This window comes from Cnephaeus nilssonii (genome assembly GCF_951640355.1).
Source record: "Cnephaeus nilssonii genome assembly, chromosome: 5".
Taxonomy (NCBI): domain Eukaryota; kingdom Metazoa; phylum Chordata; class Mammalia; order Chiroptera; family Vespertilionidae; genus Cnephaeus; species Cnephaeus nilssonii.
The window spans coordinates 16926272-16941771 of NC_137076.1; the positions used below are offsets into that span (position 1 = coordinate 16926272).

The window sequence follows — 15500 nt, forward strand, 5'->3', positions numbered from 1 at the left end:
CAGCGAACTGGCCTGGAGAGTAATGAAAAACAACACTAACAATAACCAGCACTGGAGATTTTTCCAAATTCGTGCTAAGCTCCAACTTTCCTTCATGTTCAAACTGTGAACCCTGAATTTAAAAAAGAAAAAGGCACCTGCTAAGAAACGCTCCTCGTGGCTAAATGTGCTCAAATTAAACACACACGCACAACAACAACAACAACAACAACAAAAACAGCCTACCAGCCATTTCTGCACAGGGGCCTCTCACTTGGGGAGAAGCCTCCGTCCACCTTTGGGCTGCAAAACTGCTGGCCTGCCCTGTGTTGCTGCCCCGTGAGCCAGCCTTTATAAAGGAGCTCCTGGAGTCCTACTTCAACCAATAGGACTGAGGCTTTCCGCATCCAATCAGAGCTGCGCAGCTCTGACCAATCAGAGCGGCTCTGTTCTGACCAATCAGGGGCCAGGGATGGGACTGTCTGTCTATATAAGCCAGCTCCTCATTGGCCAGGAGAATGCGCTTTCCAAGATTGAAGACTGTGTTTTCCTGGCTGGAACTGAAACACTGGAGACGGTCTCGTGGTGCACCTGTGAGTAGAGCGGAGCTTCCTAGTGGAAGAGGGCCTGGCCCCAGGGCCCTACTCTATAGGACGGCTGATGTGTTCACAGCCATGCGCTATCACCCTTAAGGTGCTTGCAGTAATTAAGTTTGCTTCCCCCCAAATCGAGGTTCCTGTTGGTGCTGATTTGGTGCCAGTGACCACCCGTTGTCAAGACAGATGTCCTGTGGCAAAGCAGGCGTGGTTGCCTCCACTTCACAAGTGAGGAAACGCATGGAGCGCTCGAGGCACTTGCTCTAAGTCACACCCAGTCGATGATGGCAGGACTGAGGTTGTAACATTTTTCTTTCTGTTCCCCTAAAACCAGACTTCTCACCCTCAGGGCTAGTGACAGTTTGGGCCAGGTAATTCTTGGTCCTAAGGGGCTGTTTTTGTCACATGTACTAGAGAGGGGCTGTGCTGTCTCCACGTCCTAGGCCCCAGTCATAGCAGTCATGACTGTCTCCAAACCTGCCAAGTCACCCCCCCTTGAGAACCACTGCTCTGCCTCAGGCCTTCGCACTGCTGTTCTCCCCGAGGGACCCTTCTGTCAGAAATGTCACCAGGCTGCCTGTGCCTGAGTGCCGTCTCAGAGGTCTTCGCTGGGCACTGCCAGCGAAGCAGTGAGTGCGCGTGCTCACCCGTTCCTCCCTGTCTCTGTGGCTTTTGTTTTTTATTCTATGTGCTTACTGTTCTCCTCCCCTCCCTCCCCCTGCACTTTGCATACTTGGTCCTTGTCAGTTGCTGAATAAATATTCATCGAATAAATGATTGAATGAACCCCACACATAGCCCCATCGTCTAGGCTCAGCCTGCAGGTGACAAGGCACAGCAGTTACTGGGACACACCCCGCCAGTGGGCCTGGGAGTGGGCCGCATAGCTTGGCCTGGGTGCTGGAGGAAGCTACACATCGGAGCTGGCACAGCCTCCCCGAGCTCTGTGAGTCCCCGTGGGTGTGCGCTAGGCGGTGGCACCTCCTTGGCAGGAGAGCGGAGATGCCCTGCAGCGTGGCTGTGGGCCTCTGGTTGACCCTCCCACCAGGACCGTTCCCTGGGAGGCTGAGGGGAGAGAATAGATGAGGAGGGCGGAGGAGGGAGAGAAAACGGAGCAGGAAGGGCAATATGGGAGCTGAGAAGGAGTGAGGTAACGAGGCTGAGCATCCTGATCTGGTGGTGACCTCTCCAGGCCCAGGGGAGAGGGGAGGGCAGATGTGGAGCCTCCCCCGCCCTGGGCCAGAAGTTTGGATTGATGTGGGTAGGCCAGAGCTGCTCTTCCCTGTGGTTTGGGTTGGGAGGGTGTGTAGCATTATTTCTCACCTGAGTCTAGACAGGCCCCTCTTCACCTCCATCTTCATGTTTCAGGAAGGGAAGGAGGGTGCAGAATGGAGTCGGGGAAGGCAGCTGTGGTGGGAATAGAAGCAGCCCAAAGCTGAGGGTGCCCCAGGATCCAGGTCACTGTGTAGCAGCCTTAGTCATTTGGGGGAGAGGAGAGAGAGAGGCTGGCACTGAGTCTGGGGGAAGTCTCCTGAGTTCTCTGTGGTCAGATTCTGAGTATAGCATCGGGGCGGGGGGGGGGTCCTTTTCCACTGGCTGTTCTCTCTTCCCTTAAGACCTGAAGTCTAATTCTTGCTGGATTCCTTCTTTGAAGTCAGGAGGAGGTCATGCAGAACAAGGTTCCTCCAACATGATCAGTGTGAGTTCCATGGTTCCTTCCTTTTCCCTCCCCAGTCCTTCCCTCTTCCTTCTCTCCTGCTTGATCGCCAAGATCTGTGTGCTCATTTCCACCCTGAGTATGTACTCCTGGCCAGTGGGGCTTGTTTCCCAGGAATTAAAACGTGCCCTTCCCCCTGAGCACAGAGACACAATCCTGCGGGGCTGGGCGGGTGGGAAAGCTAGGGCTGGACCACAGCCAAGTTTTCTCTGAAGTTCTCTCCAAGTTAAAAACAGAACGAGCCCAGGCATTTAAAGGTAATTAGTTTAGCTCCAAGTGGATCTGGGGATAATCTCAAACTTCAAAGCTCCTCTGTGTGTCATGACCTGGGGAGTGGAGGGAGGGCAGGGATCAGGGGCTAAGGATGCACTCGGAGGCCAGAGGCACCATCCTTCACCCCCTCCTCTCGTTTGCTCCCCGCATCATTGGACTTTTCCTCTCCATCCCCTAGGGCAGCGATGGGCAACCTTTTGAGCTTGGTGTGTCAAACTTCGCCAAAAAACTGAGCATAACTCGGGTAGTGTGTCACTTTGAGGAAAAAACATTATTTCGCAAATGTTTCATCCTCAGGAGCAGCAAATGTTTCATCCTCGGCACGCGGCCGCCTCAGCGGCCGCGTGTCATCAGAAATGGCTACGCGTGTCAGTGCTGACACGCGTGTCATAGGTTCGCCATCACTGCCCTGGGCCTAGGGCAGTGCTTGTGCTTCACAAGGCATCCAGGCTGCTGCTCAGGGAGCACAGGGGCTCACCTGCACTCAAAACCTTGTTGTCATCCACCCAAAAGGGAATGAAGCCGTGGCCAGAAGTGATGACCTTGAGTTGTCCTCCAGGCTTTCTCTCCCCTACCTGGAAACTCACTTTGCTATCCAGGACTGACCTGAACATCCCCGAGCCTCACCTAAAATCCTCAGCAGTGTCTGTAGCGTGGATTCATGGCACTTGGGTCGAGGGTAACTGGTCACCAAATAACAAGAGCCATGTCGACCTCTCTGAGTCTGTGCTTCATGTTCCTCATTTTTGTTCCAGGAGCTATAGATGCAAAGTCTTCGCTCTCATGGAGCTTATATCCTGTTGGACACATTCACAACACACACATTTAAAAAGAAGATTATTACAGGTTAAAGCAAGTGTTACGAAAGAGTAAACAGGTTGGAGTAATAGGGAGCGATGGGGGAGATGGATTTTTCCAGGGCAGCCAGAGAAAACTACTTTTCGGAGGTGATATTTGGGTTGAGAACTAATGGATGAGAGGATGTTCTGTGTAAAGAGCTAAGGGAAGGGACTTGTCCGCAAAGGCAACAGCAGGGGTGAAAGGCTTGATGTGTTCAACCAACAGAAAAGAGTCGAGGGCTATAACTGTAGTTATGAGCAGGGAAGGATGGGGTGAGATGTGATTGGAGCAAAACCAAGGCCTGCCAGGGGCCTGCGGGGTTTGGTGAGGAGTCTGCTTTACTCCAAGAGCAATGGGAAGCCTTGAAGGGTTTCACCAGGGTGTGTGATGGTTGTGCCCCTTCAGATGCCTAAGATGAACAGACTGGGGAAAGACAAATTTGGAGTCTGTCTGAAGGTGCAGGTGAGAGGAGCTGGCGGCGGAGCAGGAGAACGCAAACAGGTCCATGGAGCCTGACACTAGCTGTAATCTAACTCGTCTATGCATCTCCAGGGCAACGCTCTCGTCTCATCCTTGCATTGATCGCACATCTGCAGCGCGCCTACCATGTGCGAGCGTTGCCCTTGACTGCTGTTGGTTTGCCTCATCCGCATGCTGGTCCTCTGAAGGAGCGATTATTTTTATTTTGTAAGCAAAGAAATCTCAGAGGAGTTGATTTTCAAATCCAGATCTGCCGTATCTCCACAACACTGCCCCTACAGATGCTCAAAAATGTGCAACTGGATGTGCAAAAGGAAGTCACCAGTTGCCCAAGGGCTGTACTGTACAGAGTGCAGGAGAGTCTTTTGGCCAACACTAGCTTTCCTGCATATGGAAAACCGAAGAATCTTTGTCTCAAAGGACCTGAAGTTCTCAGCTAAGCAAGAGATGGGTGACCTAGGGGATGAGAAATATATTTAGTCATTGTCACCTGTCAAGCGAACAGAGGAACTCCATACTCATAGGTAGCACTGTCAGGGAATAGGATGCAAGAAAGTCGCATGTAGAAAAGCAATAACTCGTTCTGGAAAATGGGGGGCATTGAAGATAACAGGGTTGATGAATTCTAGAGGGAACCATGGTAATAACATAATAATAGCTACCAATGAAAATGCCCACCATTTATTGAATGCCTATACATACCCATTAGCTCATGGTGGTATCTCATGCCTCATAACGTACCTCTGGAGTAGGTATGGCTATGGTTCGGAGATTCTAAGATTCAATCAACTTGTTTTGCTGTGTTGCTTTTACTAATGGAACATAGAACACATTCAGTCATGCATAACCCCTTGATTCTTCAGGATAGCAATGCTCAGTTGAATCTAAGCTTTCACATGCAGAGTTGAGGAGTCTTCTGGCTCCTCCCGCTGTGCACACGCAACTCCCCATAACCTGCCTGGACATCTTCTGCCCCTTCAGGGTTAGCAGTATCCTTTAGAGCAGGAAAAAGAGCGCAGGGTCCGTCTGACTTCCCATTTGATTAAGCGTGTAGCTTTGTCTCTCTTAATTGGATCAGCGTGTGTTGGCATTGACATCCCGATGTATTCATTCCTCTGTCCAATGAGGGGCAAGGTCATTATTATTATTGTCAGCATTTATCATAAGATGCATTCCTATTACCTTAAAAAAAATTGTGTGTCTTAGCATTAGTCTATGAAACTGAAGGTTGAAGATGTTAGAGAGTTTGCCTCACATGTCGTAGCAGGCAGGGCTCCTAACTGGGAATCCAAACCTTCTATCGCTGCTGCTCAACATTCAAGGGGGTAATTCTTCCCCTCCTCGTTCTCTCTGGAACCCTCTCCAATGAGGCCTTTCTTCCCGCCACTCCACCAAAACTGCTCTTGCTGAGGCCATCAATGACCCCACGGCCAAATCCGCTGGCCAGTCCTCAGCCATCATCTTTCTTCAGCAGTCCTGGCTCCATCCTCTTCCCGAGACGACTTCTTTCCGTGGCTGCCTTAGGCCTCCCGCATCAGCTGGGAGCTTCTCAGCTTCCCTTCCGCATACTCCTCACCTCCTACCACCGCGAGCGGATCCTCAGACTTCTCTCTCTCCCTGCCTCCGCTTCCTCCGTGGCCTCCTCTGCTCTCATAGCTGGCTTCTCTCCGCAGCACCGTTCACACAGAAATCTGCAGCCGCCGCAGCTCCCGCCCGCCCTGCTGCCCACTGTCCAGCACGCCTTACCACCTTCCCGACGTTTCCGCCCCCGCTTCATCCTAAACTGGCTCCTTTTGTGGTCTTTGCATCTCAATAAACGGCAACATACTTATTCTAGTGACTTGACTAGACTCCTTCCTCTCTTTCTCTTGCTCCCTGCATTGATCCTGTAGCAAATCCTAGCAGCTGAAACTTAAAATTAAATCTAACGTGTAATCCAAAGCTACCGCCTGTCCCAGCCATGGTATCACTCGTCTAGCACAGTGGTCGGCAAACTCATTAGTCAACAGAGCCAAATATCAACAGTACAACGATTGAAATTTCTTTTGAGAGCCAAATTTTTTAAACTTAAACTATATAGGTAGGTACATTGTTATTAACTTAATTAGGGTACTCCTAAGCTGGCCTTTGCTAAAAACTCAAGGGGCCAAAGAGCTGTATGTGGCTCGCGAGCCGCAGTTTGCCGACCACTGGCCTAGCGTAATCAGCCCACCATGTCCACCCAGGCCCCTCCACAGCCTCTTGCCCACTCAGCAGCCAGAGGGGCCCTCCTTAGCCTCAGTCAGATCATGGTGTTGCTGCTGAAAGCCACAGAGTAACAGCCAAAGCGCTGGGGCCCCATTTGGGGGGTCTTTTTAAATGATACCCCCAACAGAGAGGCCATTGTCACCTGATGCTCCCTGTATAAATAGCCCCCTGAATTCCGTCCCAGGTGCTCTGCTTTATCCCGTAGCACCTCTGTCACATGAGATGGTGCACGCTGTCCATGGCCCATCCATACTACCCTGAGCACGAGCCCCCGGGCGCAGGGGCAGTAAGTGTCTTGGCCTCCGCCCTGTCTTCCCACTCAGAACAGCGCCCTCCAGAAGCAGGGCCCTCAGGGGACGCTGCTGAATCTGGGGACAAAGGAAGAAAGGAGAGCCCAGGGACAGGGCTGGGCTTCTGTTCAGACGCACGCCTGTCTCCACTGCCAGAGCCAGCAGTGAGGACTCCTCTTCCGGTCCCACCAGGGCCACAGGGCCAGCCCTGCTGACCGCTGCCCTGTGTCTCTTCCAGATCCGCGCTCTCCCAGGCTCTGGAGGCCTTTGCTATGACCGCAGTCCCCTCCCGGAGCCAGGACTGCCCGTCGCTGCCGCAGCCACGCCAGGTGCCCGCGCCGCCCCGCCTGTCCCCCGCCCCGCGTCACCATGGGCAGCGTCAGTAGCCTCATCTCCGGCCACGGCTTCCACAGCAAGCACTGCCGCGCGTCGCAGTACAAGCTGCGCAAGTCCTCGCACCTCAAGAAACTCAACCGCTACTCGGACGGGCTGCTCAGATTCGGCTTCTCCCAGGACTCGGGGCATGGCAAGTCCAGCTCCAAAATGGGCAAGAGCGAAGACTTCTTCTACATTAAAGTCAGCCAGAAGGCCCGGGGCGCCCACCACCCCGATTACACTGCTCTGTCCAGTGGGGACCTAGGGGGCCAGGCTGGGGTGGACTTCGGCCCGTCTACCCCACCCAAGCTCATGCCCTTCTCCAATCAGCTAGAAATGGTAAGTGGGGGTCTCTGGTAAGGGCGGGTGGGTTGGAATGGCAGGTGAGAGCAACACGGGTGGAGAGCACAGGGCAGGGAGGGGTGGCGGTGACCCAAACATTCAGATCTCCGGAATGCTCAGCCGCGCTGCAGAGACCAAAGGTCGGTCAATCTTAGGTGAGCCGTTCAGCAAAGAGCAGGGGGAAATGAAAGGCTTGCTGAGCTCCCGGGTGTAACCGATGGTCAAGGCAAGACCACCAGCAGCATTTTCAAGTGCCTGGGAAGGAGAGGGGGCCCCGGAAGAGCAGATGGAGAGCCGGCCTGGAGAGCCGGCAGCTTCTCTTGCTAGCAGACCCTCCTGTGCGGCTGGGTGGTGTGGCAGCTCGTCTCAAGCCGGGCCAGGAGCCGGCTGTGAGTTCCTTGCCATCATCTTTAGCAGAAACGAGGGCAAAAGAGTCCTACGTACTCCAGAAAGCCAGCCCTCATTCCAGCTCAAGCTCTCCTGGGGCCCACGGGTGGATGCCAAAAACCATGTTCCTACTTCAGCCCCGGCACTACGCGGGCTTTGATCCACTAGGAAGTGGCCCCGTGTGGAGCCGTAAGCTTTTCAGTTTAAAGGGATTGTAGACTGCAAATGCTCTACCCAGGAAAATGACAATTTTAAGAAAAGGGTTATGTCAGGTGCTCCTCACAACCCTTTGAGGAGGCCACGGTGGTGCCTGCTGGGAGGGCGGTGAGGTGAGCAGGGACTTCTGCAGGGAGACCATGCCCACCCAGCCCCCTGCCCCTGCCGGCCCCACACAGGACAGCCGGAGTGTTCATCTCAGGAGGCTGGGAGGAGCTGGTGGCAGGTGGCAGCTCGTGGCACAGAGTGGCTTCTCCTTGAGAGATTCAGCACATTCGGCAGCTTCAGAGCACCCGGCGAGGTCGCCTAGGGCTGTGACTAAGAAGGGTGCCACGTGGCTGGGTGGACAGGGAGACCCAAGGTCACGTGGTTCTTTTTCTCCCCAGGCCTCAGAGAAGGGTGCGGTGCGGCCCACAGCCTTCAAGCCGGTGCTGCCGCGATCAGGAGCCGTCCTGCACGCCTCCCCCGACAGCACCGGCCACCAGCTGCACCCCGCCCCCCCGGACAAGCCCAAGGAGCAGGAGCTGAGGCCCGGCCAGTGCTCCGGGGCTCTGTCTGACTCCGGCCGCAACTCCATGTCCAGCCTGCCCACACACAGCACCAGCAGCAGCTACCAGCTGGAACCGCTGGTCACAGCCGTGGGGCCCTCCAGCCGTTTTGGGGGCTCAGCCCACAACATCACCCAGGGCATCCTCCTCCAGGACAGCAACATGATGAGCCTGAAGGCGCTGTCCTTCTCCGACGGCGGCAGCAAGCTGGCCCACCCGAGCAAGGCGGACAGGGGCTCCTCGTGCGTGCGCTCGCCCATCTCCACGGACGAGTGCGCCATCCAGGAGCTCGAGCAGAAGCTGCTGGAGAGGGAGGGCGAGCTGCAGAAGCTGCGGCGCAGCTTTGAGGAGAAGGAGCTGGCCTCCGGCCAGGCCTACGAGGAGCGGCAGTGGCGCTACCCCGAGGAGCTGGAGGGCCCCGAGCCGAAGAGCAGCAGCAGGCTGAAGGCCTCGCAGAAGGGCCAGCGCACACAGCAGGTGCTGCACCTGCAGGTGCTCCAGCTGCAGCAGGAGAAGCGGCAGCTCCGGCAGGAGCTCGAGAGCCTCATGAAGGAGCAGGACCTGCTGGAGAGCAAGCTGCGGACCTACGAGAAGGAGAAGACCAGCTTCGGGCCCGCGCTGGAGGAGACCCAGTGGGAGGTAAGGCTGGGGAGGGCTCGCCCTGAATGGTGCCCGGCCCCTCCCCTCCTCCAGGTCCCGGCCAGCGGTGTGTGGACACAAACTGCCCAGCACGCCGCGCTAGAGGGCCAGCTTCATGACCCACACGAGGGCCTCCCATATGAGGGATGCAGTTGGTCTGCGCTTCCCACTCTCTCCCTGTCTCAGGGCCTCGTGGCCCCCAGAATTCAATTTATTGACCAAGTCACTGACCAAGAGGCTGGAACCCTAAGAAGCAAGGCCCAGCGGGTATCTGAGGGCCAGCTCGCTTCACCTGCTCACAGGAGGCTCAGTGGAAGCACGGCCATACCTGAGTTCATGCCGGAGAGAGCATAGGATGTGTTACTTTTGAGGGGAGGGTCCCCACCCACTGGTGAGAGTGCCGCCATGTGTGGCAGGTCTCAGTGGCAGAACGGACCGCTCCCCTCCCCCGGAAGTGTCAGTGGGGGTTCTGTCACGTGTCTGAGATGGAAACAGGACAGGAAGACAAGGGATCACGCACGCACATGCACGCGCTCAGACACCCTGGCGGTGAGGCTCAGACCCCATCCTGCTGCCTGAGGGCAGCCTTTCTCACCCAGAGGCCCCTGGCGGTGTGCTGGGACAGGCAGGAGTGTGTGCATAGCAGCTCTGTGCCCCCCCTCCCCCAGGCAAACTCTGTGTGGAAAGGGTCTGAAGGGCCACTGGGTCTGGGTGGACCAGCACCACTACCCTAGCAGCACAAACATCTGTTTGCACTAGAGCTCTCTGTGCTGATCCTGGCAGTCAGGATGAAGTGTTCCCCGTAGCAGGGAAAGATCCCTTCTGTGGAAGAGATGGATGGGGGACTGGGCAGGGGAGGAGGGTGTCACTTCCTGTTTGCAGGTTTTCTGGGGCGGAAAGAATGAGCCGTGAGAGCAGTGCCTTCCTGCATGTCCACGTGGGCACAGCAGACCCTCCCGCAGCTATCGTGTCTCAGCCAGCCCTGGGGACACCTGGGGGCGTCTCGGGGATATAAGCTAGTGCTGGCTTTAGGCATCCCTCCTTGTCCGTCCAACCTGGAGCTAAGCTGGACATGGCTGCGAACCTCGCTCCCAGGTTGTCCAGTCAGGCTATGTAGTAAAACAGTAAGTTAAATAAATTAAATTAAACATTTATGATAACACTAGAGGCCCGATGCATGAAATTCGTGCAAGGGGCCCAGCCCTCACAGCCCCGGCTTCGTCCGGAAGGATGTCTGGAAGGTTGTTCCGCTGTCTGGTCTAATTAGCATATTACGCTTTTATTATTATAGATAAGCATATTCAACCATTTATGCTAATAATGTGTAGAGTGTTTATTAAATGTCAGGCCCTAGGTTCTCTCATCTACTCCTTACCCTATGGAGGAGGTACTGTTCCTAATCCTCAGTTTTCAATTATGGAGACTGAGGCACAGAGAGGTTCTGATAGAGAGTAGCTAGTTAAATGACTTGCCCATGGCCACCGCCTAATAAGTATCAGAGCCAGGACTTGATCCTGACAGCGTGGCCCCAGAGTTCAAATATCTAATCACTATGCCATATAGCCACTACGCTAGGGGTCGCTCAGGTCCTAAGGGTCAAGTCAGGATCCCAAGCCAGGCCCGTGCCTCAGCCATCACTCCTGCTGCTCCCTCCATAAACAGATACAGGCTTGGCCCTGGAAAGGCATTCTTGGTCCCAGTCAATGCTTCCAAGGCAGTTCATGACAACAAGGGGGATTCCGAGGAAAAGTGAGAAATGTCCAGGTGGCTTCCAGTCTTGCTCCCAGATCCCTCCTGTTAGAGGCCCAGGCCCCAGGCTCATCCCACCAGCCTTCCCAGGGCAGCAGGAGGCCCTCTGTGACACACACCCAAACGGGCCTTGGCCTTCTTCTGAGCCACTCCCGGCCCTGAATGGCCCAGACCCGGAAACACGCCGGTCTGCTTCAGTGCCTTGGGTGTTGTTTGTGGATCTTGGCCGAATTTGTTGGGGAACAGGAACAGAAATGGTGGAGGCATGGGGGCAGGCAGAACACAGTCGCCCATCATTTGGTAGATCGGAATCGGGCCTGTCTCTGAGCCAGGCATGGCACTCATCATAGGGTGAATACATGAATGTGGTCTTCACCCCAGTAGGGAGGACCGGGGAGCTGGGTGTGTGCAGGGGTGAGGTCAGAGTGTATGTGCATAAACATGGTGATGGAGATGTGGCAGACATGGGAATCGATGCCACTGATGTTAAATGTGGATGATGGAGATGCCAGCAGTGGGCAGGTTAAACCCCTGGTCATCAATTGCACGTGACTATAGGCTTGGGTATAGACTGAGATTTTGACTCTGAATTGGGGGTGAGGGAGGAATGCGGACAGAACGAGCCAGGACACAGAATGAAATGAGCTTCTGGGAGGGGCTTGGCCTTCATGGTCACTCAGACCAGCACGCCTGGGAGCTGTCAGGACAGCTTCCTTCTGGGAGGCAGCGGAGCCGTCGCCCGCCCTGGCCACGGCCTCTCACCTCCCACTCTCTCCTCTCTCCCACCCCGACCTGACCCTCGGCAGGTGTGCCAGAAGTCGGGCGAGATCTCCCTCCTGAAGCAGCAGTTGAAGGAGTCCCAGATGGAGGTCAACGCCAAGGCCAGTGAGATCCTCAGTCTGAAGGCGCAGCTGAAGGACACACGGGGCAAGCTGGAGGGCCTGGAGCTGAAGACGCAGGATTTGGAGGGCGCGCTGCACACCAAGGGCCTGGAGCTGGAGGTCTGCGAGAACGAGCTGCAGCGCAAGAAGAACGAGTCGGAGCTCCTGCGGGAGAAGGTGAACCTGCTGGAGCAGGAACTACAGGACCTGCGGGCGCAGGCCGCCCTGCAGCGGGACTGCACGCCCCGGGGGCCGGTGCTGGGGGCCGGGCCAGGGCCCACCTTCTCTGAGGACATCCCCGCCCTGCAGCGGGAGCTGGAGCGGCTGCGGGCTGAGCTGAAGGAGGAGCGGCAAGGCCACGACCAGATGTCTTCAGGCTTCCAGCATGAGCGGCTGGTTTGGAAGGAGGAGAAAGAGAAGGTGATCCAGTACCAGAAGCAGCTGCAGCAGAGCTACCTGGCCATGTACCAGCGGAACCAGCGCCTGGAGAAGGCCCTGCAGCAGCTGGCCCACAGAGACGGTGCGGGGGAGCCTCTGGAGATTGACCTTGAAGGGGCTGACATCCCCTATGAGGACATCATAGCCACCGAGATCTGAGGAGCCTCCTGGGCGGGGGAGAGCTGGGACCCGGCACTGGGAGGCAGGGTGCAGGCCCTGTCCAGGAGGGCTCCCTCCCCTCCTCCCTGCTCCATAGCTGAGCCTCTCTGAGAGAAGCCTGCCCGGGCACAGACCTGGCATCCTCCAGGGGAGGGAAGCAGAGGGGAGAGAAGGGACTGCCCCATGGCCTCTCCTCCCCTTTCCCGTGGCGCAGTGCTCACCATTCTGCCGCCCACCAGATCTCTAGCCTTCCTGAGAGATGGGCCAGGCATCTCCATCATTTGATCAAGGTCTCCCCACACCTTGGCCTTTATTCAAATACTTAGAGATACCCTCCCCCAGGGATGGTGGTGGCTGCCGTGGAGGCCAGCGACCCCCCTCCCCCGGCCCCCTCTTCCCACCGTCTTTCTCCCCTGACACACTGGGATGCCTTGGGAATAGAACGAAGCCATTTGTGACCGGAATCCTTGTAATCTGACCCAGTCATAACCTGAGCTCTTCCCCTGGCTGAGGAGGTGCAGGGGTTGGGGTGGGGTGCTGAGAAGCTGGCTTAGCCACATCAGCGCTGTCCCGATGCCGGCAAGCCACAGAAAGGAGGGGAGAGCTGGGTAGCCCAGGACAGCGAGGACCCCAGGGGCCAGAGGGAGCAGCTCAGTAGTCTGACCCGACCCTGCTGGGCCTGCTAACAAGGTGAGCGGCCTCTGGGCAGCTGGTGGCCTCTGATCTCAGTGACCACTTTTCTTAAAGCCGTAGAGACCTGGGGAGGTGCTGGGAAGGGAAGGCTGCAGGGACGGGGACACAGGTGGGTGTGGCTTTCCAGCTGTCCCCAGGAGAGCCTCGGATAGTTCCTGGTCGGGTCTGGAAGCACGGCTTCCCCACCTGGCTCAGTCGGCCAGCAGCTATTTTGACCTTGTTTTCTTCCCAAGAACCCAGCCTTTGCTGGATCCAGAATAACCTGTATCCACTAAGATGGTCAGGACGACCTGGGCAGCGAAGGTCGTCTTCTCCCCTCACAGCTCCAGGGCCAGGTTCAGGCAAGAGTCCTTCCTGGTCAGGAGGGGTCCCCAGAGTGCCGGTGGCCCGAGCCCCAGGCAGGGAGAGTGAGAGGCACAGACACAGCCTTGTGAGTGTCCCAGGGCCACCGCGGGCCTCCCTCCACCCCGAGCCCCACAAGAGCCAGACTGTCAGGAAGCCAGAGGCTGCAGCTGCTGGGAGCTGGGCCGCCGGGGGAGGCGGGGTCTCCTTTCTCAGGATGTGCAGCGCTGGGGAGGACAGAAAAGGTAGAGTTTCTCAGTTGTTTGTTTCAGAATTTTTTTTCTTTTTCTTTCTTTCTTGTCTTTTTAGAAGGAAGCCATATCGAGCAGGCAGCCAGGCTGTTCCATGTTCTATTTTTGACTCTAGCCGCAGCTGCTGTTCCTAGGACAGCCAGCCCTTGCTGGGTGCCCGCGCCTCATGCCTGCCTGCGGTGGGTGGGGGGGGGGGGGGGGGAGCTCCCTGGGGCACTTGGCAGTTCCACACCAATCCCCATCTGCCTCCCGACCTCTGACCTTTGGCTTCAGACTCCTGGTGGGAATGAAGCTGCTCCTCTTCCTGCCCCTCCAGGACCCACCGCATTCCTTCCCCGAGTCCGGGGTGAGGGCAGGGCCACCTTCTCTGGGGTTGCTCTGCCTTTCCGTCCCCGGGTTACGCCTTGCCTGTCCTGCTGCCTTCACACGACGGAGGAGCGTTTCTGGAATCTGAAGCCATGGCTCTTCGTCATAAGCCAGATTTAAACCCGGAATCCACAGGCCAAGAGCCCCCTCCCCGCCTGCAGGGCCCTACCGGCCACTGGGCCTAGTGCAGAACCCCAAGTCAAAGAGGTCCCATTCCTTGTGCTGAGCCCGTCATCCCTCCATTTCCACCAGCCGGGCCTTGAGTCCTTCCTCCCAGTGAGACTGCCCCACAGGCCAGAGAACGAGGCTGCTGGCCCCTCCCCGGGCCGGAGACACCCCGACACCCCTCCCAAAGAGCAGTCCCTCCCCTGAGAAGAGGTGGGTGCTAACCGGGGTATGACTGTGCCCTGCACCCCACAGCCCTGCCCTCAGCCAACCCTTGGATCCCACCCTGGGCCGCCACCAGCCCAAGGCCCCAGGATGGCACCAGGTGCATCAGTGACTTGTAACATAGCAACCTCACCACCGTGTGGCTTTCTTCCCCTCCCTGTGGAAACTGTCCTTACTCCTCCTGGACCGTGCCCGCCCGACCCAGCCTCTCCAGGCCTTACTCCTGGACCGTGCCCGCCAGACCCAGCCTCTCCAGGCCTTACTCCTCCTGGACCGTGCCCGCCAGACCCAGCCTCTCCAGGCCTTACTCCTCCTGGACCGTGCCCGCCAGACCCAGCCTCTCCAGACGGGGCTCTGGACAGCAGAGGCTGGCAGGGACTGGGGAGGTTGGACGACTGCATCTCAGAGCAGGCAGCCTGACCCAGGGCCCTTCCCTCTGAGCACTCCTGCTGGCCGGCTTGCTCGCGCCCCAAAGAGTGCCTGGCCTGAAAATGCTCCCGCTGTCTGCAGAGAGCGCGGCAGCCCGCACCACCTCTCCAAGGAGGGGGTTCTGCCTCTGGGACTTGGGATGACCAGACTCACGGACTGTGGACACTGAGCTCTGTGGGGACTGGGGGCCGTCTCTCCCCGAGAGGCAACTGCTGAGCCTCTGCCCCTGCCCTGGCCGTGTCCCGACCTAGCCAGGCTGCCCGGGGGTGAGGCAGGCTGGGCTGGTGGAGCCGCAGCTTCGGGAGGGGCGTTCCCTGCGCCCCGAGTTCTCCTGAGCTGGAGCCATCTCCCCCCACCCACCCCCGTGCGGGTGGTGCTCCCCGCACTCCAGTGTGGAGCGTCTGTGCTGCGTCTGCAGGCAGAGCCGGAACCCCCAGCCGGGCTGGCTGCCTTGGGACGGACTAGCGTTTGGGAGAATATGTACACAGTTATTTTTCTCTTGGTTGCTTCTTGTTGTTTTGTTTGCTTTGCTTTTGACAGCTTCGTTTTATTTTATTTTTGATGCCCCTTTTGGCCATGTAAACTATTTCTGGTGATTTTATGTTTTTATTTATGAATAAAGAATGCCATTTCTCCTGTCTTCCATGGCCACGTTTGTCTACGCAAGCCACCCTCCTTCCCCGGGCTGTGGTCCGGCAGCTTCTTGGGGCCCCTCCATTTGAAACAAAGGTGCCGCCCTTCCCACTGGGGAAGGTGGGAGGCCTTGATGAGGTCGGGATTGGCTGGTGGGAAAGCTGGATTTCCAGCTGGACCCTGCCACTCACCAACCCTGTGCCTTACCTATGAATGGGCCCTGGGCTGACCCCGAGGAGG

At 57.0% G+C, this 15500-nt stretch overlaps 1 protein-coding gene across 1 annotated transcript in view; it reads left to right on the forward strand.

The window, feature by feature from the left end:
• The window catches only part of LZTS1 (leucine zipper tumor suppressor 1), a 50665-nt gene extending 35400 nt beyond the window's left edge, over positions 1–15265 (forward strand). The window contains exons 2-4 of the mRNA XM_079773359.1: positions 6661–7136; positions 8129–8929; positions 11485–15265. Of these exons, the coding sequence (XP_079629485.1) occupies positions 6792–7136; positions 8129–8929; positions 11485–12156 (1818 nt within the window). The 5' untranslated portion in view covers positions 6661–6791 and the 3' untranslated portion in view covers positions 12157–15265. The remainder of the gene's footprint in view (positions 1–6660; positions 7137–8128; positions 8930–11484) is intronic.
• The last annotated feature ends 235 nt before the right edge of the window (positions 15266–15500 follow it).